The 27,055-nt window shown below is 36.2% G+C and overlaps 1 protein-coding gene across 4 annotated transcripts in view; it reads left to right on the top strand.

Annotated features, from left to right (window-relative positions):
- Nucleotides 1-27,055, top strand: part of Brca2 (BRCA2 DNA repair associated) — a 64,822-nt gene that overhangs the window by 11,027 nt on the left and 26,740 nt on the right. For 3 of the 4 annotated variants that reach the window (XM_048341539.1, XM_048341538.1, XM_048341540.1), the window contains exons 4-15: nucleotides 798-900; nucleotides 2,570-2,619; nucleotides 2,709-2,749; nucleotides 3,516-3,627; nucleotides 6,298-6,347; nucleotides 6,676-6,754; nucleotides 9,077-10,174; nucleotides 11,508-16,364; nucleotides 18,827-18,922; nucleotides 21,242-21,302; nucleotides 24,965-25,347; nucleotides 25,989-26,170. In XM_048341539.1, the coding sequence (XP_048197496.1) occupies nucleotides 798-900; nucleotides 2,570-2,619; nucleotides 2,709-2,749; nucleotides 3,516-3,627; nucleotides 6,298-6,347; nucleotides 6,676-6,754; nucleotides 9,077-10,174; nucleotides 11,508-16,364; nucleotides 18,827-18,922; nucleotides 21,242-21,302; nucleotides 24,965-25,347; nucleotides 25,989-26,170 (7,112 nt within the window). The remainder of the gene's footprint in view (nucleotides 1-797; nucleotides 901-2,569; nucleotides 2,620-2,708; nucleotides 2,750-3,515; nucleotides 3,628-6,297; nucleotides 6,348-6,675; nucleotides 6,755-9,076; nucleotides 10,175-11,507; nucleotides 16,365-18,826; nucleotides 18,923-21,241; nucleotides 21,303-24,964; nucleotides 25,348-25,988; nucleotides 26,171-27,055) is intronic. The other variant, XM_048341541.1, reaches the window with a different exon arrangement.

Below are 27,055 nucleotides of genomic sequence, written 5' to 3'. Positions count from 1 at the left end.
AAAAATGGATGTGTACAAATGGCATCATAAAAATTACAATGTCAAGGGCTGGGAATGTGGTTTAGTGGTAGAGTGCTTGCCTAACATGCACGAAGCCCTGGGTTCGATTCCTCAGCACCACATAAACAGAAAAAGCTCAAAATGGCACTGTGGCTCAAGTAGTAGAGTGCTATCCTGGAGCATAAAGAATCTAGGGACGGTGTTCAGGCCCTTAGTTCAAGCCCCAAGACTGGCAAAAAAACAACAACAACAAAGTCAAGCTCTCAGGCTGGTGGTATAGCACCAGAAAAATCCCTAACTGCCAGAAAAAAGAACAGTCAAATCATGAAAAGTTTCATTACTCCAGAATTTTGTTGAGGAGATTGAACTTGATCTTCAAAGGTTTCCAGCAGAAGTATGATGCGGTTTGTCTTCAGTTTTCAGTCCATATTTTTCCCCTGATCATATCATCTATGTGATACCAAGGTACCATATGAGATTTAATTGTAGGATATATCATTTTCTACTTTTCCATATGAACAACTTTCATAACATTTCTCTTACTAGATCATGAGCTTTTAGAAGCAGAAGAAGCCCAAAGAACCTTGAGCATTCCATGCCTAATTTGGATATATAGTGGGGAAGGAAATCTCCTGAGACATACCTTTTTTGGAGGAATCAGTCCCCTTATATATTCTCCTAAGCATAGATGAGATTTTTTGTTTTTAAGTATGCCTGAAGACTGATAATTTAAAATCCAAAGCATGTGTGTATGTGCATGTGTGTGTGTGTATCCTCACTGAAATGTACTCTTTCAGGAAAGGATATTGCCAATAGTGAACATAAAAACTGCCACACTAAAACGGACCACATAATGGATGTTACCAGTCCACCTCTGAATTCCTCCTGTCTTACTGAAAGGTATGGTGCTATTTGTAGTTTATTTTAGTGTTTAAATTTTTATTGTTATTATAAAAGTGATGTACAGAGGGGTTACAGTTACATAAGTCAGGTAGAGAGTACATTTTGGGGGGGGTAATGTCACCCCCTTAACTTGTACCAGCTTGTACATGTACAGTTTGTAAATAAAACATGTCAACATAATATTTCATAGAAACAAATCTAATTTTCATCTGAATTATTTTGGCTGGGTGCCTGATGGAAGATCTTCTTTGTTTAATTTGTCTTTTCAGTTGACTGCTTTCCTTCAATATTGTTTTATTTATTTATTTTATGATTCTGGAGCTTTTCTGGTGATGCAGTGCCTCATGCTTGCTCTAGCACTAGGTGACTTGAACCGAACCACCAGTCCTAGAAACATCTACTTTGAGCCAGATCTGGTAGGTGGATAGTGAGTTTGAGGCCAGTTTGAGGTACATTATGACACTGCTTCAAAACAAAACAAAAAAGGCTGAAAGCATGACTCAAGTGGCATAGAATTTTTCTAATATGATGCCTTGATTTCAATCGCCAGTCATATACACACACAACAGGGGAAAAAAATATGCTCAACACCAGTAGCCTACACCTATAATCCTAGTTTCTTAGGAAGCTGAGATCTGAGAATAGTGTTTCAGAGCCAGCCTATCAGACAAAAATTAATGTGTAAAACGTGGAAATGAAGATAGAGCTCAGGTGGTGGGAAGGAGAGCTCAGGGAGAGCATGAAACCTATAGTTTGAGCCCCAAAGAAAAAAACATTTACTTAGATTTCCTTGTAATATTCAACCATCTAGCTTTTCTCATATTTACTAGGCAAGCATTCTGCTGTTGGGCCATCCCATAACCCTTTCATGCATTGGTTATTTTTAAGATAGCATCTCACTCTCTGGCTGGGTGCACACCTAATGTAAGATTATCCTACTTTTGCACTCCTATCATAGCTTGGATGACAGACCACTAACTACACCCAACTATTATTTCAGAAAGTCTCTAACTTTTTCCCGTGAGGCCCAGCCTCAAACTACAATCCTCAGGATCTGAGCTCTCAAGTAGCCATGATTAAAGGCTTGAACACCAGTGCCCAGTTTACTTGATAACTTCCTAAGTAACAAAAATATTAATAAAAATATTTTAAAAAATAAAAAATATTAATGATAAACAGCAATAAGTACTGAAATATTAATGATTGTGTACTGTGAATCTTCTGAGGGAACATGATATTTTATAGATTTACTTTATATAATTTTAAAAAAATCTACCTTACGGCTTAGCAGCTGAACTTTAGGAGTACTTGATATATTACTTTCAATCAGTGTTTTAAACACTTGATGGTTTGCTTATTTCTTCATGAGTGATTTCCTTAAAAAAAAAAAAAAAAAGAAGAAGAAGAAAAGAAGTAACATAACATGAAAAAATGAGGGCTGGAGGCTACCAGATCTCAGAATACCTGCCTAGCAAGTGTGAGGTAATTTGTCTAAATCCAAGTACTGAAAAAAAAGCAAAGAAAAAGACAAAAAATACATATGCAAAAGTGCCATATTTCCAGCCTTTTATATGACTGAGTATCTTTGGGGAAAAAAATAATTTTAGCATTTTGTCTCTTTTACTGTTGTTCTTTTAATTGGAGGAACTTGTTTCATTTTGTTTAGTCCTCTTGCTCTGCGATGTACACGTGTCACACCACAGAGAGAAAAGCCAGGTATGATTAAAACCAAAACTTCATTTTTAGAATCATAGAAATGTCAATAGAATGAAATGTAGTTAATTTTCTGTTTTTTCCACCTTTAGTGGTATGTGGAAGTTTACTTTATACACCAAAGCTTATGAAGGTAAATATTTTTCTTTATTTATGGTATCAGTTGGGATTTTGTTTTCTTTTTATTTAAGACCAACTTGCTACCTAGCCTAGTCTGGTTTGAAACTCCCTCAGTCCTCTGGTTTATGCTGGGATTACAGGTATGTGCCAAAGAGCTCAACTGAGAATTAGGTAATGAGATAATACCTTTACTCTGAGCTAGCATATTGTGTCTCATATGCATTTAGTATATGATGAATAAAGAAAGTGTAGCCAGGCACTGGTAGTCACCCCTATAATCCTAGCTACTCAGGAGACTGAGATCTAAGGATTCTTTTTGGAAGCCAGCAGGGACAAAAAAAAAAGTCCTTGGGACTCCTATCTCCAGTTAACTAGCAAAAAGTCAAAAGTGGAGCTGTGTCTCAATGTTACTGTGCCAGCCTTGAGCAAATAAGCCAAGAAAGAACACAAGATTCGGGCTGGGGATATAGCCTAGTGGCAAGAGTGCCTGCCTCGGATACCCGAGGCCCTAGGTTCGATTCCCCAGCACCACATATACAGAAAACGGCCAGAAGCGGCGCTGTGGCTCAAGTGGCAGAGTGCTAGCCTTGAGCGGGAAGAAGCCAGGGACAGTGCTTAGGCCCTGAGTCCAAGGCCCAGGACTGGCAAAAAAAAAAAAAAAAGAACACAAGATTCTAAGTTCAAGCCCCAGAACAAACAAGCAAAAAATTGTATATGAATGAAAGTTTTAAATTATATTTCTATGAAATAAATGCACTGCTGTCTGTCTTTCTTTCTAGGATAACACGCCAAAAAACATTTCTGAAAGTCTAGGAGCTGAAGTAGATCCTGATATGTCGTGGACAAGTTCTTTAGCTACACCACCAACCCTTAGTTCTACTGTGCTCATAGGTAATAATAGCAAATGTGAATTGTATAAGAAAAGGTAGACAAGGCTGACAGATTGTCATCTCTAATGCTTACATTGAAAGGAAAACATAAAAATATTAGATTATTGTTTTTAATGAATTTTTGATAGTTCATAATGTCATGTGAAATGGAATAAATCACATATATATAAAGCAGTGTTCTGTAGAAGTACACTGTCCTTAATCTATAATGACACATACTAGTTTACCTCCATTTCCAAGCATATAAGAACTAAAATTTGGTGTAATTGTGATCTTCTCTTTTACAAATAATTTTGATACTTTGGACTTTAAAAACTATTTAATAAGCCTGCTCTCTTAAAATCTGCCCTAATGATCTATATTGCCAATATACTGAATTGAGAACTTATATTTCACAATTATACTATTACACATCTATACAATATCTGAAATATTTATTTTATTCATTTATTTTACTCATATAAGCTCACCATAGTTTCTTAGCAAATGGGTGGTACTCATCAACTCTATGCAAGTGAATCTACTTTTTTTTATTATTATTTTTGTCATGGGGCTTGAACTCTGGGCCTGGGCGCTGTCCCTGAGCTCTTCAGCTCAAGGCTAGCACTCTGCCCCTTGAACCACAGTGCCACTTTCAGTATTCTAGTGGTTAATTGGAGATAGAGTCTCACAGACTTTCCTGCCCTGGCTGGAAACCACAATCCTCAGATCTCAGCTTCCTGAGTAGCTAGGATTACAGGCATGAGCCACCCACACCTGGCTAAATGAATCTACTTTAACTATTTCATTCCTACCTTTTAGACATTTAGAATATCAAATGAATGGACCAGTTGATTAATAATTTTATTAACTTAGAAGTGCCTAAAATTATTTCCTACTGTGAATAACTTAAAATTTCTGAACACTTGCAATTTGACAAATAATGACTTAATATTTGAAAGATTGTTTTATAATTTTATAAAATTAAACATGCATAATTTTAAATGTCTGTAAGTGTGATTAGAGCATAAATAAGTATTTGGAAGTTGATTGGGATAAACACCTCACAGCTTATAGGCAAGACATGGAAAACTGGATGAGAAAAGCAATATTTACTAACTACATTATTCTTTTACTCAGAAGATACTGAGCTGGATCATTGCTTATCGAATTGTAGAGCATGACACACTAATAGTTTTGAAATTTATCTTGTCAGACATATACCCATTTTTGTTTCTAAAGTGAAATTTAAAAATATATATCACATCGTTAGGGTTACCATATTTCTCAGTAGTTACTGTATAATTTTATGAAGTATACTCAGTTATCAGAAATTCACATTAAATATTTGAAATTCAAAATTTGATATTTTGTGCTTTAGCTTTTCAACATACAGTATAACTTAAAACTTTAGTTGTATGTATGTAATACATGTCTGTGTATATGAGCATATGTGCTGGGCTAGATTTACCTCCCCTGGTGCGGGGATGCTAAGCTTACTCCCTTATCAGTGCTCCCCTTTTCACCCTCTCCCCTGGGCGCCCGACCAGCAGGCAGCCAAGGTGGAGCGAAGGGACACAGGCTAGCCTAAGGTGCACGTGGCCGAACGAGATCCCCTTTTCCTCCCTCCTTACCCACCAAGGAAGCCAGGCGCAGACGGATCTCAGAGACGCTTCGGAGAGCAATACAATTTAATTGGGAGGGACTCACAGTAATATAGTAGTGATGACTGACGAGGATTGAGCATGAGCTGGCGATAGGCTGGTGAGCTTGTCCATCCAAGAGCAGCTCCCAAGGACCTCCCTCATGGGCTAACGTCACTTCCCATAGTACCGCCCTGTGGGCAAAGCCCGCACGAAAAGGGAGCACATATGCTCGCTGGCACAAGGTGGGCGATGGTCTCAAAGCTACCCCTTCTGGTTCCGGACCCAGAAGGAGATAGGTGTGGCTCACTTCCACACTGCCCCAGGGCTGGGGGAAGGGCGGCATTTCGGGAGCGCTCTCCTCGCCCTTCCCCCCTTAAGGCCAAGATGAATCCCCAACACATATGTATTTGTGTGTGTGTATACATAGTAATATATTGCATAATATACATATGTATAGGTATAATATGCCTCTATATATGTGTGTGTATATATGCATATTTTTTCTTTTATTTTTTACATTACTGTGGGTTATACTCAGCATGAGTTTTTACTCAATTGGGATTTTTTTTTCTTTTTAGCTTATTTGTTGATTCTAACACAGTAACATCCCATTTGATTTCTTTTTAACTGGGAGTGATTTAACTTTTATTACTTACAGTGACAATAAAGGTGAAAAGCATTTTTAAACTATGAAATGTTTAATGTTAAATATGCCTTCGGTCTGTATCCTTCTCTAAGTCTAAAATCCCTACATGGCTTATAAATCATATACAATTTTACCTGATTTTTGAGTCAACTGTTGACAGTACTATCAGACAGTAAGACTACCAACCAAGTATTTCTTACCTCTTTGTTACTGGTAATAAGGACATGAGTATGGTTTATTTACTGTGTTCATTGGCCTTTCATTCTTTTTCATAGGTATCAATCTAATAGTATAGATATTGTTTTACTTGAGTAAAAATGTGTAAAATTTTGTGGAAGTTATAATATGTAAATGTGTAATATGTAATACAGTACAAATAAATTTAATATTTATTTTACAGCTAGAGATGAGGAAACATTTGGAACTATATTTCCTAATGACACAACTGTTGTAAGTAAAAATATTCAAACTGGGCTGTTGAGATTATAATTTGAGACTGCTTTGACAAATCAATTGTCCTACAGTTTTTTCTCTCTAATTTATAATTTACCTTTTTAGAAAGTTTCTGTACTTGACCCTGTGTGTACTTTTGACAAAACTATGTTCTCTACTTAATAAAATTCATAGATATATAATGCACACACACATATAGACATAACATTATATATATATATCTTACTACATAGTATATGTGCACATACCTACACACAGATGTTTATACTGATAATTTTGAAAAATAATTTTGCAGATTATGAAAAACTATTTTTCCAAATACTAGGAAAGTCTGAAGAAAAATCGTTTCATTCCATCTGTAATCAACAGTGAAAACAAAAATCAAAGAGAAGCTAGCAGTCATGGTAAGTCTTGTCTTTTTGTTTAGTTGCACTAGTGTTTTTAATCGTTTTTAATTGACAAGATTACTTCTCTTCTGTCCCTCTCACTTTTAGTACTGGGACTTGAACTCTGGGCCCTGGGCTTACTAGGCGGACACTCTACCAACTTGAGCCACAGCCCCAGTCCAGCTATTCTTTTTCTTGTAGAGAAAACACAAACAAGGCTTGTTCTTTATTGACTACTGAGGTCAGGATATTGAAGAGAGAAACTAACTTTGTTTAAGTGACAGTATTAAATCCTAGCACTTGGTAGGCTAAAACAGGAAGATCACAGGTCCAGGACAGCCTGGGCTACATAAGACTCTGCCTCAAAAGTATAAATGAATATTTTTTAAATGTCATGCTAGGCAGTACTAGTCAATATGTAACAGAAAAGCAAAACCTATTACCTCAGGTTTTCTGAAGAACAAACTATTCAGTCCTTTTTTTCTAACTAGAAAGTAAACATATAAAAAAAATACAGATCTGTACTAGTCAATTCATTGGGATATTACATTTCTCTTAAGTATAAATGTATAGGTTGATACCTCTGTGTATATGCATACATATACATGTGCATCATGTATATAAGTGTATATATACACATATAGAGTGAGAGTGCACTCTTTTCTAACAACACTAACTTGATTTGTAACATTTGGTTGAGGCATTTTGGTTCTTATGGCTTTTTTAGTTTGAAATCTTTCTTCTGTTTTTTCATCTGAGACTGGGACTCAGGCTTGCTATCTGATGCTTTACTCATTGGCAAGCTTCATACCTCCAAGCCACATTTCCAACTCCTTGAAATTAAAAAAATAAATTATTAGTTGTACAAGGGCTAGCTTGTTTCATTGTGCCGTTTTCATATAAACATACAGAGTACCCCAATCAAACTCACCTGTTCCATGTCTTATTCTCATACCCCTTCTTAAAACATTAACAATGTTTCACTGGTCTTTTTTTTTTTTTATGGTACTGGGGTTTGAAATTTTGGGGCCTGTGCTTGCTAGAAAGGTACTCAGTACTTGAGCTATACCTCCAGCCCCATTTTCTGTTTTTATACATTTATACATACATACATACATATACATATATATATATATATATATATATATATATATATATTCCTTCACTCTCATCTGCCCTCTACATTTTCCTATTCCTCTTATACTGGTACTTAACCTTCCATCATCAAAGTCTTCAATTTTCCTTTTTTTTGTTTTTTGTTTTAGTGTATATAATTGTACAGGAGATGAAATCAACTTGTAGTGTATAATATTTTTAGTATGTTGAATTAGGTTTGTAAGTGTTTTATTCAGAGTTTTTGAATTATGTTTATCAAAGAAGCTGATCTATAAATTGTCTTTTTCCTATGTCCTTTTTCAGTTTTGAAATGAGTGTAACATTGTCTTCATAGAATAAATTTGGTATTGTTCCTTTCCTTTGTATCTCATGGAAAAGTTTGAGAAGTATTAGTGTTTGTTCCTGTAAGATCTGATAAAAATCCAATGCTGAATCCATAGAGTCTTCACCCTCTGTATTACTGCTTCAATTTTTTGTTTATTATAGATCTATTTAAGTGATTTATTTTCTTTTGGCTCAGTTTTGATTAGCCAAATGCATCTAGAACAAGTGGATAATGGCTGTCAGCCAGCCTGAACAAATGAATCCAAAGATTCTTGTCTCCAGTTAACCAGAAAAAAGCCATGGAGTTGGGGCTGAAGGTCATATGGCCCAGAGTTCAAGCCCCAGTACTGGCACATACACACAAAAAAGAACATTAAATTTAGTATGTAATTTTAAAGGTAAATTTTAATTCTGTAGAGCTGATAATGAGAGATTATTAGCAATTGGAATATAAGTAAAAAGGCTTTGGTTACATTACCATCAAGCTTTGCTAGAAGGATAGGTAATTTGTCAAAAAAAAAGTCTACCACTCATAATAACTATATATGTACATATATATACACACATATATTTAAAATATATAGACTATTTCTGAGAAAAACTATGAGAATAATATAGACTACATAGTTTTTTTGTTGTTGTTTTTTGCCAGTCCTGGGGCTTAGACTCAGGGCCTGAGCACTGTCCCTGGCTTCTTTTTGCTCAAGGCTAGCACTCTACCACTTGAGCCACAGTGCCACTTCTGGCCATTTTCTATATATGTGATGCTGAGGAATTGAACCCAGGGCTTCATGTATACAAGGCAAGCACTCTTGCCATTAGGCCATATTCCCAGCCCCTAGACTACATAGTTATATTATAAAATGTCATTAATGTGTTTTCTGTTTTAAATTTTAACAGGATTTGGGAAAGTGTTAGAGAATTCATTTGGTAAAGTCAATAGTGACAAAGATGACTTTGGAACATCAATGACAGATACCCAAGATAAAGTACAGGAAATAGTTGCTGATATTTCTGAAGAAGATAGTTTTTCGTTATGTTTTTCTAAGAAGACAAGAAATCTACAAAAAATAAGATTGGATAAGACTAGGAAAAAAATTTTCTGTGACCCAAGCACTGATGAATTCAGTGAACAAGCTAAACAACCAGTTAAAGAAGAAAAATATTCGTTTGCATCTGAAGTGGAACCCTGTGATGGTGATCTATTAGACACTAACTTAGGAAATCAGGACCCCCTTGGCAGTGAAAATGACAAAACCTCCAAGGAGGCTGTACCATCTTCAGACTGTGAATGGTCGCAACTAAACCTCTCAGGCCTGATTGGAACCCAGATGGAAAAAATACCTCTACTGCATATTTCTTCTTATGATCAAGATAATTCAGAAAAGAACTCAACAGACACAGAAAAGGAATGTTTGACATCTGTTACTACAGAAAATTCTTTGCTATATATTTCTAGTCTTCCACAATCAGAAGAGGTATCACATGAGGAAACACTGATAAGTAAGAGAGATGAAGAACAACAGCTTGAGTCTCATGAAGATTCCTTTCTTGTAAAGCAAGAAGTGTCTGGAACTTGCCAAGTAGTTTCTCCATTTCCAAGTATCAAAAAGTCTATATTTAGGATAAGACATCCATCTGAAGAGACTTCTGATGCAGTTTTCTCAGGTAATCTGACCAATGCAAACTTTAAGGAAGAAAGCAGAACATTTGAAAGTGGATTGAAAATACATGCATTTTGCTCCCAGAAGGCAGATTCTTTATATTCTAGTTCACTTGATACTGAAAACCATCCAGCCACTAGCCCACATACTCCTGTAACTCTGAAGAATGAAGGTTTAATATCCAGTTTGAAAAAGAAGAGGAGAAAGTTTATTTATGCTATAAATGATGAAACATCTTGTCAAGAAACAAAATCACAGAAATGGCAAAAATCAGAACCAACAAACTGTTCATCCCAGTCTGAAGCACCACTTATATTTACAGATGCTCACTCAGGTACCTTTTTTGTTTCCCAAATCATGCATGTTGTTTTATTGTCTATTTATTTCAATACACAGATTTCTTTAATCTTAAAAACATACTGCTGGGGCTGGGAATATGGCTTAGTGTGCTTGCCTTGAATGCATGAAGCCCTAGGTTCGATTCCTCAACACCACATAAACAGAAAAGCCAGAAGTGGCTCTGTGGCTCAAGTGGTAGAATGTTAGCCTTGAGCAAAAAGAAGCCAGGGACAGTACTCAGGCCCTGAGTCCAAGCCCCAGGACTGGCAAAAAAAAAAAAATACTGCCTGCTTTTCTTCTGGTGCTTTTTATATATTTTATATCCAGTCTCAAAATACATGTCAGTGTATATATCTCAATGTGTATAAATACACATTGTTGTTGAAGCTTTTGATTACCAGTGGGGTTTTGTTTTTTTTATGGTACTGTGTACTGGGATTTCAATTCAGAGCATTGAACTTGCTTAGCCAAGTACGCTACCACTTGAGCCATACTCCCAGAAAACCATTGTTTAGAATCATGTCATTAAAACCCGTTCACCTAGTTTGCTCAGTAAATATATTATAAACCATCCTTTTTCGGGGGTGGGGCTCAAGTAATTTTTGCAAGATATTAAGATTGAGAGGATTGTGGTTCCTGGCCACCCTTGCTGAGAATTTTATGAGATCCCTCCCCCTATCTCAATATAAAATTTTAGGAATGTAAAGCATACCTATCTTCCTGATACCAGCAGTAAAGGAAGCATGAATAGGAATTCTGATTCGTGTTGGCCCAGGCAAAATGCTGTTTCCTGTCTCAAAAAATAACCAAAGCAAAAAGGTCAGCAAGACAGTATGTTACAAGTGTTAGAGCACCTGTATAGTGAGCGTGAAGCCATGAGTACAAACCCTAGTCCTATCAGTAGGAAAAAGTCCTTGACCTTTATTTATATTTAGTTATAACACTCAATAGCCTCAAAATAGAGAGTATATGTAATTCATCTTATATCTGGCATTTTTGTTTTTCATATCATTCTCATTTTACATACTTATGTTTTTTTGTTTTTGTTTTGCTAGTCCTGGGATTTGAACTCGGGGCCTGGGCACTGTCCCTGAGCTTCTTTTGCTCAAGGACAGCATTCTACACTTGAGCCACAATGCCACTTCTATCTTTTTCTGTTTATGTGGTACTGAGGACTAAAACCCAAGGCTTCATGCATGCTAGGCAGGCACTCTACCAGTAAGTCATTCCCAGCCCCATACTTATATTTTTAATTAGGAAAAGATATTTGCTGAGTGGATTTGATAGTATTTTAACTTTATTTTATCACTTTGTGTTCTTATATTTAGGCTTGTTGCATTCTTCTGTTAGAAGAAACAATTTACAAAATGAGGCCAAAGAACCATCATTGTCTGCTACCAACTCTTTTCAGACAGTTCTGAGGAAATGTTCTGACAATGAAAGTGGTTATGCTAATGTAATAATACCTGAAGATCGTAATTATAAAGAAGCAAGAATTAAAGAAAAACCACAGTCATTTATAACCCCAGGAACTGATTTTCTGTCGTACTTGCAGGAAAGACAGGATGCTCCAAAAAGCCAAACTGTTTCAGATATAAAAGAAAAGATACAGCCTGCAGAAGTGGAACTTGGTGGCTTTCACTTTGAATCCAAGGAAAATTTTTTAGATGATCTTGATAATGCTGGTACTCTTACATTAACTCCTAGTTCCAAGGATCCTCTTTTGAATCCAATTGTATTTTCTAGAGGAAAAGAATTATATGAAATGCCAGAGAAATATAAGGTTAAGAATTGTGAAGCTGATATTGAATTAGCCCAAAACATTCCCTTGGAAAAAATTCCAGAAATGTGTGTATTAAATGAAAATTCAAAAAAAGCTGAGATTTTGCCACCTGAAAATTACATAAAAATAGCATCATCTTCAGTGAAGTTGCACTTCAATCAAAATAGAAATCTAACAGTAAACCAAAACGACCAAGAGGAAACCTGTTTAATTTCAGAAATAGGTGTCCATCTAAATTCTGAACACAGAATTTTCCCAGACAGTGAGAATAATTCCATTTCTCTAATAACTAGGGAAAGAAGCAGTGCTGTTTTAGAAACTACTGAGGAATTCCACAAAGCAGACCTTAGTTGTATAAAAGAACCCATTTTCAAGAACTGCATGATGGTAATAGATACAGACATAGATCATAAACAGACAGACCAAGTTTTGATTACAGAATGTTTGGGCTCATCAGATAAAGTATATGATCTTACAAAAGAGAACAGAAATAGTGCAAAGCAGAATCTAAGAAGAACTCCAGGTCAAGAGTTAAAATCAGATTCTTCCTTGGTTATAAAGGATATACAATCAAACAGAAATGATTATAAAGACAAATGGTTAGGGCTCTTAGATCCAGTTACAGATCACAGTTTTAATGGTAGCTTCAGAACAGCTTCAAATAAAGAAATAAAACTCGCTGAACATAACATTAAGAAGAGTAAAGTGCTCTTCAAAGATATAGAAGAAGAATATCCCACTAGTTTAGCCTGTGTTGAAATTGCAAATGCAGATATCTCCATATTAGATCATCAAAAGAAGCTAAACAAACTTCATATATCCAACTTAGAGTCAGTTAATACTTTATCTCCTTGTGTTCAGAGTGGTACATTTGTTTCTGACTCTGAAAATACTCACACATCCCCTCAAATACTATCTTTAAAGCAAGATTTCAATGCAAATAATAATTTAACACCTAGCCAAAAGGCAGAAGTTACAGAACTTTCCACTATATTAGAGGAATCAGGAAGTCAGTTTGAATTCACACAGTTTAGAAAACCATGCCACGGAGCACAAAATCGTACATATGAAGTGCCTGGAAACCACATGGCTGCCTCCAATCACACTTCTGATGCTTCATCTCAAGGTCAGGTAGATAGAAGTGAGAAGCTTAAAGGTATCACCAGAGTTAAACAGACCTCTGCTTGCTTACTGAAAACAAACTATAACATAAGTATGTCTTTTTTTTTAACACATGAAAGTGAAATGGAGTTTAGAGGCTTTTATTCTGCTCTTGGTACAAAACTCAGTGTTTCTACTGAAGCTTTACAAAAAGCTGCAAAACTGTTCAGTGACATTGACATCATTCACGAGGAGACTTCTCTAGAAGCCGAGCCAAGCTTTTCCTGTAATAGTCATCAATCTTTTGTTTCCCCACATCAGATGGAGAGCCACAACAATAATAAAAATTTAAGTGAGAAAAGTAGTAAATGCCAACTAATATCACAAAATAATATTGAAATGACTCCTGGCATTTTGGGAGAAGAAAATACTGGAAATTACATGAGAAATAGAGGAAGTAAATGTAACAGATGTACTGATGTGAGAAGAACTATTTGTAAGTTAGAAGAATCTGATGGCAGTGACTCTAGTAGGAATGATGATACAGTTTACAGTCACAAAGATGAAAGTTACTTCCAGTGTACTGACAAACATAATTTCTATCTTAAATCAGTTAGCCAGTTCACAAAAGAAGAAAACATACAGACTAAAGAAAGTTTGTCAGACTTGACTTGTTTGGAGGTCATGAAAGCTGAAGAAACATGTCTTACCAATTCTTCAAATAAAGAACAATTACCTGTAGGTAAGAAGGAACAAAATATAAAAGATTTTGATACATCCTTTCAGACTGCAGGTGGGAAAAATAATAGAGTCTCTGAAGAGTCTTCGTGTGAAGTTTCAAATTTCTTTGACAAAGAAATAGGAGAAATAAGTAACTTTTCCAATTCCTTTAATTCTGAATTACTTTCTGGCATAATTAAGAGCAAAGTGAACATTTCGGGTCATGGGGAAACAGACATGGCTAAAAACAAAATAATGAAAGAAAGTAACCCAGTTGGCACTGGAAAGCAACCATCTGACTATAAAATGAGAAAGGTCAAAGAACCTACTCTCCTGGGTTTTCATACTGCCAGTGGGAAAAAAGTAAAAATTGCCAAGGAATCTCTGGATAAAGTGAAAAATCTTTTTGATGAAAAAGAATATGGCAAAATCTGCAGTTTGGGTTATCAAGAAACAAAGACACTAAAGTACAGAGAAGACTCTAAAGAAAGGCTTGATTTAACATATGAGAGAGTTGAAGTAAATATCCCCAAACATGAAGAAATGCAGAATTCCATAGGTGATAAAGAGAAAAATTTGGTTTATAGGGAATCTAGGATAGTACCCAGGCCAAGTGATAATTTGTATAAACAAACTAAAAATCTGAAAACCTCTAACAATATTTCTTTGGAAGTTGAAGTACATGAAAATATAGAGGAAGAAGTAGCAAAAAGTTCTACAGCTTGTATAAATCAACCTTCTACAGCTTCAGTGTTTTACACAGGACATGGTAGAAAAATTTCTGTGAGTCAGGCTTCACTATCTAAAGCAAGACAGTGGCTTAGAGAAGAATTGGATGATCATCTAGAAAAGCAAAATAGTGCCAAAGTTGTGTGTATAAATAAGTACCCTAATGATAATGTAGGAAATGTGTCATATGAAAATAGTTCAAACAATATAACTGAAAATGACAAAAATCTCTCTGAAAAGCAAGATTTAACCTATTTAAGTGACCATACCATGTCTAATAGGAATTCATACCATTCTGACTTTTGTCATTCCAATGATCTATACTTGGGACACTCCTCAAAAAATAATGGTGGTTCTTCTTGTATCGAGACAGTTATGAATGTCAATGGCAAGGAAATCACTTGTTTTCCTGAAGTAGTATCCACTGTTAGAGAAGTAAGTACATACTCGCAAACTGTAAGAGAAAATATTTGTGCTCAGAAACTTGTGACTGACTCTTCACTGTCCGAAAATAAAAATCGAACCATGAATTTGGCCACTCCTGATACAAATAATTTTGAGGCAGAGTCACCTGCATCCAGTGCAGCTACTAGTAAAATACTCTGCATTTCAAATGAAAAAACCAAAGAGGAAAAAGTATATACAGACAACTGCAAGAAGGTAATCAAGCAAAACACTGAGAATGAATTAGATACTTGCCAAACAAAACTTGTGGCAGGTAAGGCATTAGACAATTCAAGGGATGTTGACATTACTAACTCTGCAGATAATGACTGCTTAGATTCACATGAGGCCTTTGCTGACATTCAGAATGAACACATTTCACAAAACCAAAGTTCATCTGGATTGGAGAAAGCTTCCAAAGTGTCACCTTGTATCATTTCAAAAACTCCAGAAAAGTGTGAACTTATAGGGAAATTTCCCCCATCAGTCTCTTCTAAAAATACTTTAGGGATTTTTAGCACAGCAAGTGGAAAATCTGTACAAGTATCAGATGCTTCGTTACAAAAGGCAAGACGAGTGTTTTCTGAGATAGAAGATAATGCTAAGCAACTCATTTCCGCAGAATCACTTAAAAGTAATGAAGAACATTCAGAGTTTACAAAAGAAGAAAATATAATGCATATCCCCCAGAATGTACTGTTGGCCACCAGATCCTTTTCCTATCATGTAAATTCACCTGCTTTCTCTGGATTTAGTACAGCAAGTGGAAAACAAGTTGCTGTTTCAGCAAGTGCCTTACACAGAGTGAAGAGTATGTTTGAGGAATTTGACTTAATCAGCACTGAACATGCCTTTCAGCATTCACCTACATCTAGACAAGAAGCATCAAAAATACTTCCTTGTACTGATAAGAGAACCTCAGAACCTATTATAAACTCCAAAATGCAAAAGGCTAACAATAATGAATTTAAGTTACATAACTCTAATATTGAAAGTAATTCTGCAGAAAAGAATCAGGCTATTAACGTTTCTTCTTATCTCTCCGAGTTTAAGAAGGACAAACAATTGACAGGACAAACCAACACATCACCTGCTGCAAACACTCATCTTTTGGGGAAAAAACAAGCTTTACCCAAAAACATAAAAAAGGAAGTTGGCAAGAAATCTTTTTCTAATGTTCCTGTGAAAACAAATGCAGAAGATTTTTCTTACTCCAAAGATCCAGAAAACTATTTTGAAACAGAAGCAGTAGAGATTGCCAAAGCATTTATGGGAGATGGTGAGCTAACAGATCCTGAACCACCAGCACATGCCAAACAGTCACTGTTTACAGGCTCCAACAATGAAGACAGGGTTTTGTTGGATTCCAGAACTGTGAAAAGAAAAGGAATTGCCCTTAACTTGGCTGGTATGTATTATTATTATGGTTTTGCAAGTGTTTTGTTCATCTTGGCCCTACCTAGTATGCTAGAGATTAGAACATTAAAAGCTGAGCATGTTTTTTGTTTCTACCAAGAATTCTTGTGGCAATCTCCTATTTCTAGATTTTATTAATGTGGTTATAATTGAGAAGTTATTGCTAAAAGTTTGAAATTTAGGAAAGCCTGTCCAATGCTAACCTACTAAATGTTTTCATGTATGTAACAAATGGATGGTGACTGGCTCTTAAAAACTTGTCTTTCTAGTTATATCAATTTCTGGGTGCTATATATGTTAAGTTATACTACTGTTTTATACTACCTATTTAACTTCTCTGAATCTCAGTTTCCACATCTGTAGAATATAGATAATAGAGTTAGGAAAGGAGTGACATTGTCTAAAAAGAAATGTACTCATTACCTGACTTACGTAACTGTAACCTTTATAATAGCAATGTAAATTTTTTTTCACATAAGGAAAGATAGATAGAAAATACCTCTCACAGGATAATTGTGAACATAAAATATTATTAGTAAATTAATAGTATATATAATAGTAAATTAATAGTGTATTGAGATGGTGTATGTAAATTTGGTGTTGGCTTGCTTCATGTTTGTTTGGGGTTTTTTTTTGCTTCATATTTTTCATTTACTAAGTTTTCTAGCAGCTGCCATTAGTAAGTAGTAGCCCAATCTTAGTGCTCTTTGCGACTAAATTCTAACTTTATTTATTTATACAGGCATTAGAGACTGAACTTTTTTTTTTTGCCAGTCCTGGGCCTTGGACTCAGGGCCTAAGCACTGTCCCTGGTTTCTTTTTGCTCAAGGCTAACACTCTGCCACTTGAGCCACAGCGCCCCTTCTGGCCGTTTTCTATATATGTGGTGGCGGGGAATCGAACCCAGGGCTTCATGTATACAAGGCAAGCACTCTTGCCACTAGGCCATATCCCCAGCCCCAGAGACTGAACTCTTGAGTTATATCCCCAATACTAACTTTTCTTTTGAATGTATATCTAATGACTTAGATGAACATATGCTCAGCCTTTAGGTGTAACTTTTTTTTACTGCCTCTAAGAAAATGTTAAATTGTCAAATCTATTCGCTAGTTACAATTAAAGTAAATGCCAAAAATAACTTCACTTCCCAAGTGGACAGTCTTGGAAAAACAAGCTCCATTAGAATCTGCAGATTCATAGACTAGTTGAGTTATGAGATGCCTTCTATCCAGCCCTATCATATCACGAGAAAACATTGAAGCCCATCAGTTTACTCTGGTTCACCTGTCTGCTGAATACAGGCTTTTTCTAGTGTTCTTCAGGTCATACTCTATATTAGCATAAGACTCTAATACCTTAAATTATTCGTTGTTCTTTAGAAAAAAATTCTGAAGTATATAGGCTTTAAGATGTTCACAATTCTTTTGTGCAAAATGTTGGCTTTATAGCAACCTATCCTATTCTGCTTGTGAGTGGGGTGGCTTTCTAACAACTTGTACTTCTACACATTCTTACCAGTGTTACTATTTAATTTTCCTCGCTTCTTTTCTCATATCTATATAGCTTCAGCAGCCTCTGGTTATTTTTACCATACAGAATCTTTTCTGTACCACTTTAAAATGTAGATCTATGGGGGCTGGGGATATGGCCTAGTGGCAAGAGTGCTTGCCTCGTATACATGAGGCCCTGGGTTCGATTCCCCAGCACCACATTTACAGAAAATGGCCAGAAGTGGCGCTGTGGCTCAAGTGGCAGAGTGCTAGCCTTGAGCTAGAAGAAGCCAGGGACAGTGCTCAGGCCCTGAATCCAAGCCCCAGGACTGGCCAAAAAAAATTTAAATAAATAAATAAATAAAATGTAGATCAAGCCTTGCACAAGTATTTTCATTTATCAAATCTTACAAATTCATTCTCTTTATGAAAGCATAAAAAAATACAAGTGCTTATTGCCACATACCTGAGTGGAAATGTGTAATTTGACATGAAGATGCGTAATTTGAGTTATGGTTTTATCTTAGCCTCTGTAGAACTTTTAAATAAATAATGCTATTCCTAATCATTTTAACTTGGTAATATTTTTTAATCTACCTACTTTACAGCCTATATAATAACTTCATTTCTTGAGTTTTATATCCCCCCCAAAAAAGAACTTGAAGAAATATTGTGTCCTCATTGCCAATAAACCTACAATTACATTTAATGTTGTTTTATTAAAATGTAGCTTATGTGGTTTGTGGCAATATCTGTTCACCTTATAGACCTCATTAAATAGTCATTAAATTAAATTGTCATTAAATTGACAATGTTTTTCAAAGTAGAATGATTGCTTTTTAATTATTATTACATAATTTAACATACTATAACAACAGTACTTTAGTTTTTTAAAATGAACTATAGGATTTTTTAAAAATGAGAGTGATGTACTTAATAAACATGTACTGAAATTTCTTTTTAGAAGAACCTCCAATCAAAAGAAACTTGTTAAGTGAATTTGACAAGATAATGGAACGTGAAGAAAAATCTCTAAAGGCTTTAAAAAGCACTCCAGATGGTAAAATTTGCTAAATACCTATGCATAGTGTTCTTGAAGTTACCTTTCTCAGTTGTTTTGGGTATATCTATTAGAAAAGATTTTACAGTGTGGCTTAGCTGGTAAACTCACATCTTGTCTTGTGTGTTAAGTGGAAGTTGTGAAATCACTAAAATAGTGACATTTTAATTTAATAAAAAAAATTAGTAAAAGCTGTAATAAATTCAAATCATAGTTCCTGAGTCCAGTGAGACTTGATGTCTGTCATTTTACAAACATCAAGCTTTCCAGCCTGGGAATGTGGCTTAGTGGTTAGAGTGCTTGCTTAGCATGCATGAAAATCTGGGTTCGATTCCTCAGTACCATATAAACAGAAAAGGCTGGAAATAGCGCAATGGCTCAAGTGGTAGAGTACTAGCCTTGAGTAAAAAGAAGCTCAAGGACAATGCCCAGGCCCTGAGTCAAAGCCCCAGGACTGGCAAAACAAACACACAATTGAGAATTGAGCAGGGCACTGGTGGCTCACACATGTAATCCTAGCTACTCACAAGGCTGAGATCTTAGGATCACTGTTCATGGCCAGCCCAGGTAACAAAGTCCATCAGACTCTATCTCCAATTAACTACCAGAAAGCTGCAAAGATGTAGCTTCATGATACTGTGCTAGCCTTGAAAAAAAATTCCTCAGTGACAGCACCCAGGCCTTGAGTTTCAAGCCCCAGAATCTGTGCCACACGCATGTGCACGTGCACACAAACACACACACACACACACGCACCCCTGCATGTTCAATGCCCTGGGTTCAATCCCTAGCACTGCAAAAAAGAAAAAAAAATGCTGTGTGTAGTACAAGCCTGTTATCCCTGCACTGGGGAGATGGAGTGAGGCAGTTAAGAGCATGAGTTAGAGGCCAGCTGTGGGTATATAATGAGTTTTAGGACTACCTGGACCATATACTGAGACTGTCTCAAAAAAAAAGAAAAAACACAAGTTCTGATATTCACTTCATCAGTATTTGGGATTATAGGCTGATCCACCATACCCAGCTTTAAGTTTTTGTGGGATTTTTTGTTTGGTTTTTGCCAGTCCTGGGGCCTGAATTCGGCCTGAGCACTGTCCCTGGCTTCTTTTTGCTCAAAGCCAGCACTCTACCACTTGAGCCACAGCACTACTTCTGGAATTTTGGGGTAGTTTTCTAAGAATCTCACAGACTTTTTTTTGAACCATGATCCTCAGCTCTCAACCTCCTGAGTAGCCAGGATTACAGGCATGAGCCCCCAGTGCCCAATGTGTTAAGACAGTTTTAACAACTTGGATCCTCTTAAAGGGCTGTGTGTACTCTCCCTTAGTTCTGTAGACTTCCTGGTGAGAATTACTTTCCCACAGTATATACATAAGTTTCAAATTCGTAGTATCAATATTAGCTACTAGCAATAAAACTATCTGGAAAATTTAAGAATTCATCCTTAGAATGCATTAAGGATATGTTGTCAAGTGAAATAAGCCAAACTCAGAGAAATATATGTCCCATGTTTCACTTGTATGCAGATCTACACTACTGAAAAATAATATGACATGATTGTAAAAGAGGTACTGTTTACAGGAGATCAGGAGGAGAGGATGGTAAAGGATGAATATGATAGAGGTACATTGAATATTTGTATATTAAAAAGGAAGTTGAGCAGAAGGAGGGATACAAAGAATAATAAAAAGAGTGAATTTGATCAAAGTATATTAAATATCACAACGAAACCTCTTTGTGCAATGAATTAATGAATTACTGTTAATAATATTTTCTAAAAGGACCTATAGTTAGAATGCTTGTGTTCCAGTGTCAATATGAATAATTCTTCTGCATAAGTTTACCAATCTGATTATTAGTCTTGTTTCCTTCCATTTGTTTCTAGTTTTAGAATTTTCTATTTCTTGTTTAGTTTTACACTCAAATAAATAAAACATTCCATAATATAGTGGTAAGCATATAGAAAGATGTGCTTGGAGTAGTCTTAATTTTATTCCTGTCACTTCATGCTATTTTCACTTTTCTCATTCATATCAACTAACAAAATTTATAAGTTATGTGTTTGTACTGTGATTTATTTGGTATATGGTCATACTTTGAAAATCAACTATTTTAATAATTATTACTTACTAAATATCCATTACATGCATTGAGAACTTGAAAGTCTAAAAATTTGAGAGTGGGCTGGGAATATGGCCTAGTGGCAAGAGTGCTTGCCTTGTAAAAAAATTGAGGGTGAATATCTATAATAATGTATAATAAAAATAGAAAATAACACCCCCCTTGATTTTCATTAATAGTGAAAAATGTTTTTTCTAGGTATAATGAAAGATAGAAGATTGTACATGCGTCTAGGGCCAATTACCTGTGAACCCTTTAGGTAAGATGTGTTTATTAATTTTTGTGTTTGTTTTTGTTTGTCTTGTGTGTATGTGTTGGTCCTGAGGCTTGAACACTGTGCCTGAGCTTTTTCACTCTAGGCTTGTTCTCTACTACTTAGGCCATAGCTCCACTCCAGCTTTATGGTGGTTAACTGGAAATTAACCTGAGTTAATTGCCCTTGAGTTCAAGCTTCAATACTGGCACAAAAGACAAGCCTGTATACAAACACAGTTATTTTGATTATTTTTCTCAATCATTTTTTATCCATTTTTGGTCAAATCTGAGAATTCAGAGCCCATGGATATAGAGGATTAATTATATTTCCTCCCAAAATTTTACCAAAACATTTACAAGGAGATAGGGAGACTAGAAAAGAAGGCCATAACCTTGACTTTTCAAAGAATACAGAAAACTGATTTGAAACTAGTAATGAAGATAGAAGAGAATCACTATTTTACATTATAAAATGTCTTGCAGAGCTGAGAATATGGCCTAGTGGTAGAGTGCTTGCCTTGCATACGTGAAGCCCTGGGTTCAATTCCTCAGCACTACATGTTTAGAAAAAGCCAGAAGTGGCGCTGTGTCTCAAGTGGTGGAGTGCTAGCCTTGAGCAAAAGGAAGCCAGGGACGGTGCTCAGGCCCTGAGTTCAAGCCCCAGGACTGGCAAAAAAAAAAGTCTTCAGCCAGAGTAGTGGTACGAGCCTGAAATTCTGTATGTGCCGGAGTCCATTGATGGTAGTAGTATTTGAGTTAGAGGCCAACTTAGGCAAGCAGGAATCCCTATGTGAAAAAATAACTAAAACAAAAAAGGGTTTTAACATGGGTCTAGTGGCCTGAATTCAACCCCCCCACCAAAAAAAAAGTCTCAAAGCCAGCAATTGGTTTCATGTAACTCCAGAAATGAGTGGTGAAAGAGGGAGCCAAAAATTAGACCAGTTGAAAAATAGGTTTAAGAAACAGTCTCTCGCCCATTCTATCAGCACTAACAGTTTGTTCTTCAGAGAGGCTACACAAGGAGCTTCTTTATTGGAGAACATATGAGATAAAAAGGAAGACAGAAGTCAAGCACCAAAGGCAAGGGAGCTAATGGGTATTCTTTCAATATTGAGGAACAATGCCCTGTCCCCTGCCCCTCAAGTCCTCTTCCCACTCTGCTTCCAGAATGCTAGTAGCTAAATTTTATTTCTTGAGGACTTCTTGTTAATTTGTCTACAGTGTAGCTGACAATCAGCAAGTCCCAGGTTCATAGCAAAAACTTCCAAACAGGCTTTTGGGGCTTTTGACTTCCCAGTCTTAAATATGAACAGACTGTGGAATAACTGGCTTCAGGAGAAGCAAAAATAAAATAACCAAGAATAGCTAATGAAAACAACTTAGAAGAAACACCATTCAGGAAGAAGGGAACTTTTAAAAATATATACATTCGGGCTGGGGATATAGCCTAGTGGCAAGAGTGCCTGCCTCGGATACACGAGGCCCTAGGTTCGATTCCCCAGCACCACATATACAGAAAACGGCCAGAAGCGGCGCTGTGGCTCAAGTGGCAGAGTGCTAGCCTTGAGCGGGAAGAAGCCAGGGACAGTGGCTCAGGCCCTGAGTTCAAGGCCCAGGACTGGCCAAAAATATATATATATATATATATATATATATATATATATATACATTCATATATATATATATATGAAAACACATGAATATATGAAGATACATGTATGTATATATAGATATGGATAGATAGATATGTGAGGAACTAGTCACCTTGAATTTAAAGTATTAGTAACTGATATCCCTGGACCTTCTAAATGCTTTTACATTTTTCAAAGAGGAATCTAGTTAAGCCATTACTATATATAAGCTACAATTTTTCACAGTGTAAAATTGAAATAATAGTGATGATACTAACAGTTAATATTTGCTGGGCCTTTTTTGTGTACTAGGCATTCTTTGCACTTTATTATGTCCTGTTTAAAGATCGGTAAACATTAACAGATCTGAAAAATTGTCCCAGGAGATAGCAAAAATTGTAAGGTAGGAAATATACTACATATTGATATATATACCAGTGGCTCATGCCTGTAATCAATTCTACCTGCTCAGAAGGCTGAGATCTGATGTTCAGAGTTCAAAACGAGCTTATATAGGAAAACGTATTAGACTCTTATCTCCAATTAGCCAGCACAAAGCTGGAAGCAAGCCAGATGCCAAAGGTACCTGTAATCCTAACTACTCAAGAGACTGAGATCTGAGAACCATAGTTCAAAGCCAGCCCAGGCAGAAAGTCCATATAACTCATCTCCAGTTAACCACCAAAGAGCCAGAAATAGAGCTGTGGCTCAAGCAGTAGGGTGTTAGCCTTAAGCAAAAAAAAAAAAAAAAAAAGAAAGAAAGAAAAGAAAAAGTTCAGGGAAAGTGACCAGGCCCTAACCCAGGACTGGGGGTTTAAAAAAAAACCCTAGATATTTTACAATAATAGAACACATTTATCTGTAAAATATACTTAAGCTGTGCTTTTTGCAGTTGCAAAAAGTTCCCTTCTTCCATAATGTAAATGTTGTAAATTGACAGAATTTACTATGTATCTTGGGAAGCTGGAGAGGGACATGAGAGAAGAGGAGGAGGAAGTATGCATATTATACTGTGGTAATAGTAGCAACAATTCAAACTCTTCATCTTCCATAGTGGGAGGTGCTTAGCACTTTATGGAGAACAATTTCTGTCGAGTACTGGGCAAAGGTGAATTCACAGTGTGGAAATGAGGAAGTGAAGTAGCTAGTATAGTCAGGTGCCCATAATCCTAGCTAATAGGAGGCGAAAACCTAGAAATTCACAGTTCAAGGCTAGCCCAGGCAGAAAAGTCTAAGCATCTCCATTTCTAAAATAAACAGCAAAAAGCTGAACTGGATATGTGGCTAAAAGTGATATCATGCCAGCTGAACAAGCAAACTGTTTGAGCATAAGGCCATCATTTCAAACTCTAGTACTAGCAAAAAAAGAGAAGAACTAGTATAGGTATTTTGTTTCAGAAGATTGAACACAAAGGGTAGGTTACAATGAGTATGAGCTTAACAAGGAGATAAAGCTAATGAACAAAACTGTTTTAAGGATAAGACTTTTAAAACTAAAAAGTGAATATACAGGTGAAGGAAAGAGAGAAACAGGATAATGGCTGACACAGTAAGACTCCCAAGGGGAATGAATTATTAGGTGGGGCTGAGAATTCCAGAGAAGGTGGTAGCCATAGAGAAGAAAACAAGGGTAGTTTATCTAGTAAAGGCTTAGTGGTAGAGTGCTTGCCTAGCATGCATGAAGCCCTGGGATCGATTCCTCAGCACCACATAACAGAAAAAGCCAGAAGTGGTGCTGTGGCTCAAAAGGTAGAGTGCTAACCTTAAGGGAAAAAAAAGAGGTAGGAACACTATGGTAGAACTGGAGGGTCCACACACTGAGACAGTCCACGTTGGGCAGGTTCCTTCTGTTGTGTGAAGTACCTTGTCAGATGCTGGAATGAGTACTGAAAGGGTTGGTATTGTTTTGCAGTTGCAACTGTGAAGAGTACAAAGTAATTATCAGAAAAGGATTGCCATTAAGCATTTGAGGGTTTGCCAAAAATATGTGTACATATGCCAGTAAATAATCAGACTTATTCTCTCTCTAATGTAGCACAACTAAAGAACAGCAAGAAATGCAGAATCCAAATGTTACTGCACCTGATCAAGGATTCCTATCTAAACCTCATCTTTATAAACACCTGGAAAAATCTTCAAGCAGTGTACCAGATTCAGGACAGTTGGGTCATAAAGTTCCCATATCAAGAAATGAAACCATGAGACAATCGGTTACTATGGGCAAACCAGCCAAAGTCTTTGTCCCGCCTTTCAAAGTGAAATCACATCTTCACAAAGAAGGAAAACAAAAGCAAAGAAACATAGATGAATGTGGTTCCAGTGGTAGCAAAAACATTTACAGTGAGATTCATCAGTTTAGCAAAGACAGCTCCAGTCAAGAAGCAACTATGATTTTCACAAAGTGTAAAGAACCTTTAGGTATCGCATAATATTTTGTGTTACAGTTTTATCATTTGGTTATATATTTGTTTTACTAAATACTATCCTGGGTTTTTTTTTCTTTCTTTTTACAGTGCTGACATCTCATACTTGAGTTAAGCTAGCACATACTTCCAGCCCACAGAACCTTTTTTATTGTTCCATGTTTTCTAAATCCAAGGATTAGGCTCAAATTAGTCTAATTTTTTTCAACATTGTAGAATTTCTTCTAAAAAAGAATGCTAGACTGGTGTGGTGCGTACATGCCTATAATCCCAGTATTTATGAGGCATGATGACTGTGAGCCAGCCCCATAGTGGGACTCTGTCTCAAAAACAAAACAAATTTAGAAAGACATGTGACATACATTACAGGGCTGCAATTATTAGAATATACTTTTTTTTTTACTTGTGCTACTAATTTTCTTCCAAAAGTAATACATGTATACCTATTTTTATATAGCTGGAATTGTTTCATCCCTAAAGACTTTAAAAGGACTATAAAAGACTTAAAAAAGACTAAAGACTTAAAAAGACTCTTCTCTGCCTGTAAACTTTTAGACTAAGTTGAAATACATAATTTTATAAAGTAGACTGTGCTTTTAAATTTGACTCTTTTTTTTACAAATTATTCTTTAACAGATTTAGTTACAAGTCTTCAGAATGCCAGAGATAATCAGACTGCACGAATTAAAAACAAAGAAAGGCAACAGATCTTTCCACAACCAGGCAGTCTGTATCTTGCAAAAACGTCTACTCTGCCTCGAATCTCTCTGAAAGAAGCTGTAGGAAACCGAGTTCCCTCTGCATGTTCTCAAAAGCAGGTACTCATTTGTCTGTAATACTGGTAGCTTTTGTAGCAAAAGGGAACTTTGTTATTAACTAGTATCTCCAAATTATGTTTAAAGGATGAACAAATTGGGGCTGGGAATGTGGCTTAGGGGGAGAGTGCTTGCCTAGCATACATGAAGCCATGGGTTCAATTCCTCAGCATTACATAAACAGAAAAAGCCGGAAGTGGCACTGTGGCTCAAGAGGTAGAGTGCTAACCTTGAGCAAAAGAAGCTCAAGGACAGTAGTGCCCAAATCCTAGGAAAAAAACAACAACAAATTATTGCCTGTAAATTAATAAAAATCATCATGCTTCTAAATCAGCCTACAGTGGCAAGTTCCCTGTCCTTTGCCTTACCCTGCCAATATAATCTGTTCTTCCAAAATACTGTTTTCCCCTCCCCTTATACTGTAAGGGCTCTCCACTAGGCAGTAGAGATTAGTGATCTTGAATGTAAAGGACAAATGACTGATACCCTGAGCTGTCTTATGTTTTTAAAAAATGACTCTTTGTTAAACTACTACTGTATAGGAAGAATTTTTCTCAATGGAAAGTGGGAAAAATAGTCATTTTAACAGCTCAAATTTATTAAGACTTTTCTGCATGCTACGCACTCTTAACACTTTATTTGCATCAGTCATATCTTGCTTAATCCTCACAACCCCCCCCCAAAAGAAAGGCAGCCTAATTTTGTACATTGTTTAATTTAGTCACCTACTTAGAAGTGGGAGAGCCATAATTCCAAAGCAAGGATCTGCCTCCAGAGTTAAGCTCTGCAAAAGAAAAAGACATGCGGGTTCAACATGAGGGTTGACCAGGCCTGTGCGAAAGCACATGAGCTTTTCCCTTTTCTCTCCTTTCTATGGTTTTGAACTTA

This window comes from Perognathus longimembris, chromosome 3, assembly GCF_023159225.1.
Source record: "Perognathus longimembris pacificus isolate PPM17 chromosome 3, ASM2315922v1, whole genome shotgun sequence".
Lineage (NCBI taxonomy): Eukaryota > Metazoa > Chordata > Mammalia > Rodentia > Heteromyidae > Perognathus > Perognathus longimembris.
The sequence above is the reverse complement of the archived record's forward strand: the minus strand, read 5'-3'. Positions and strand labels throughout refer to the sequence as shown.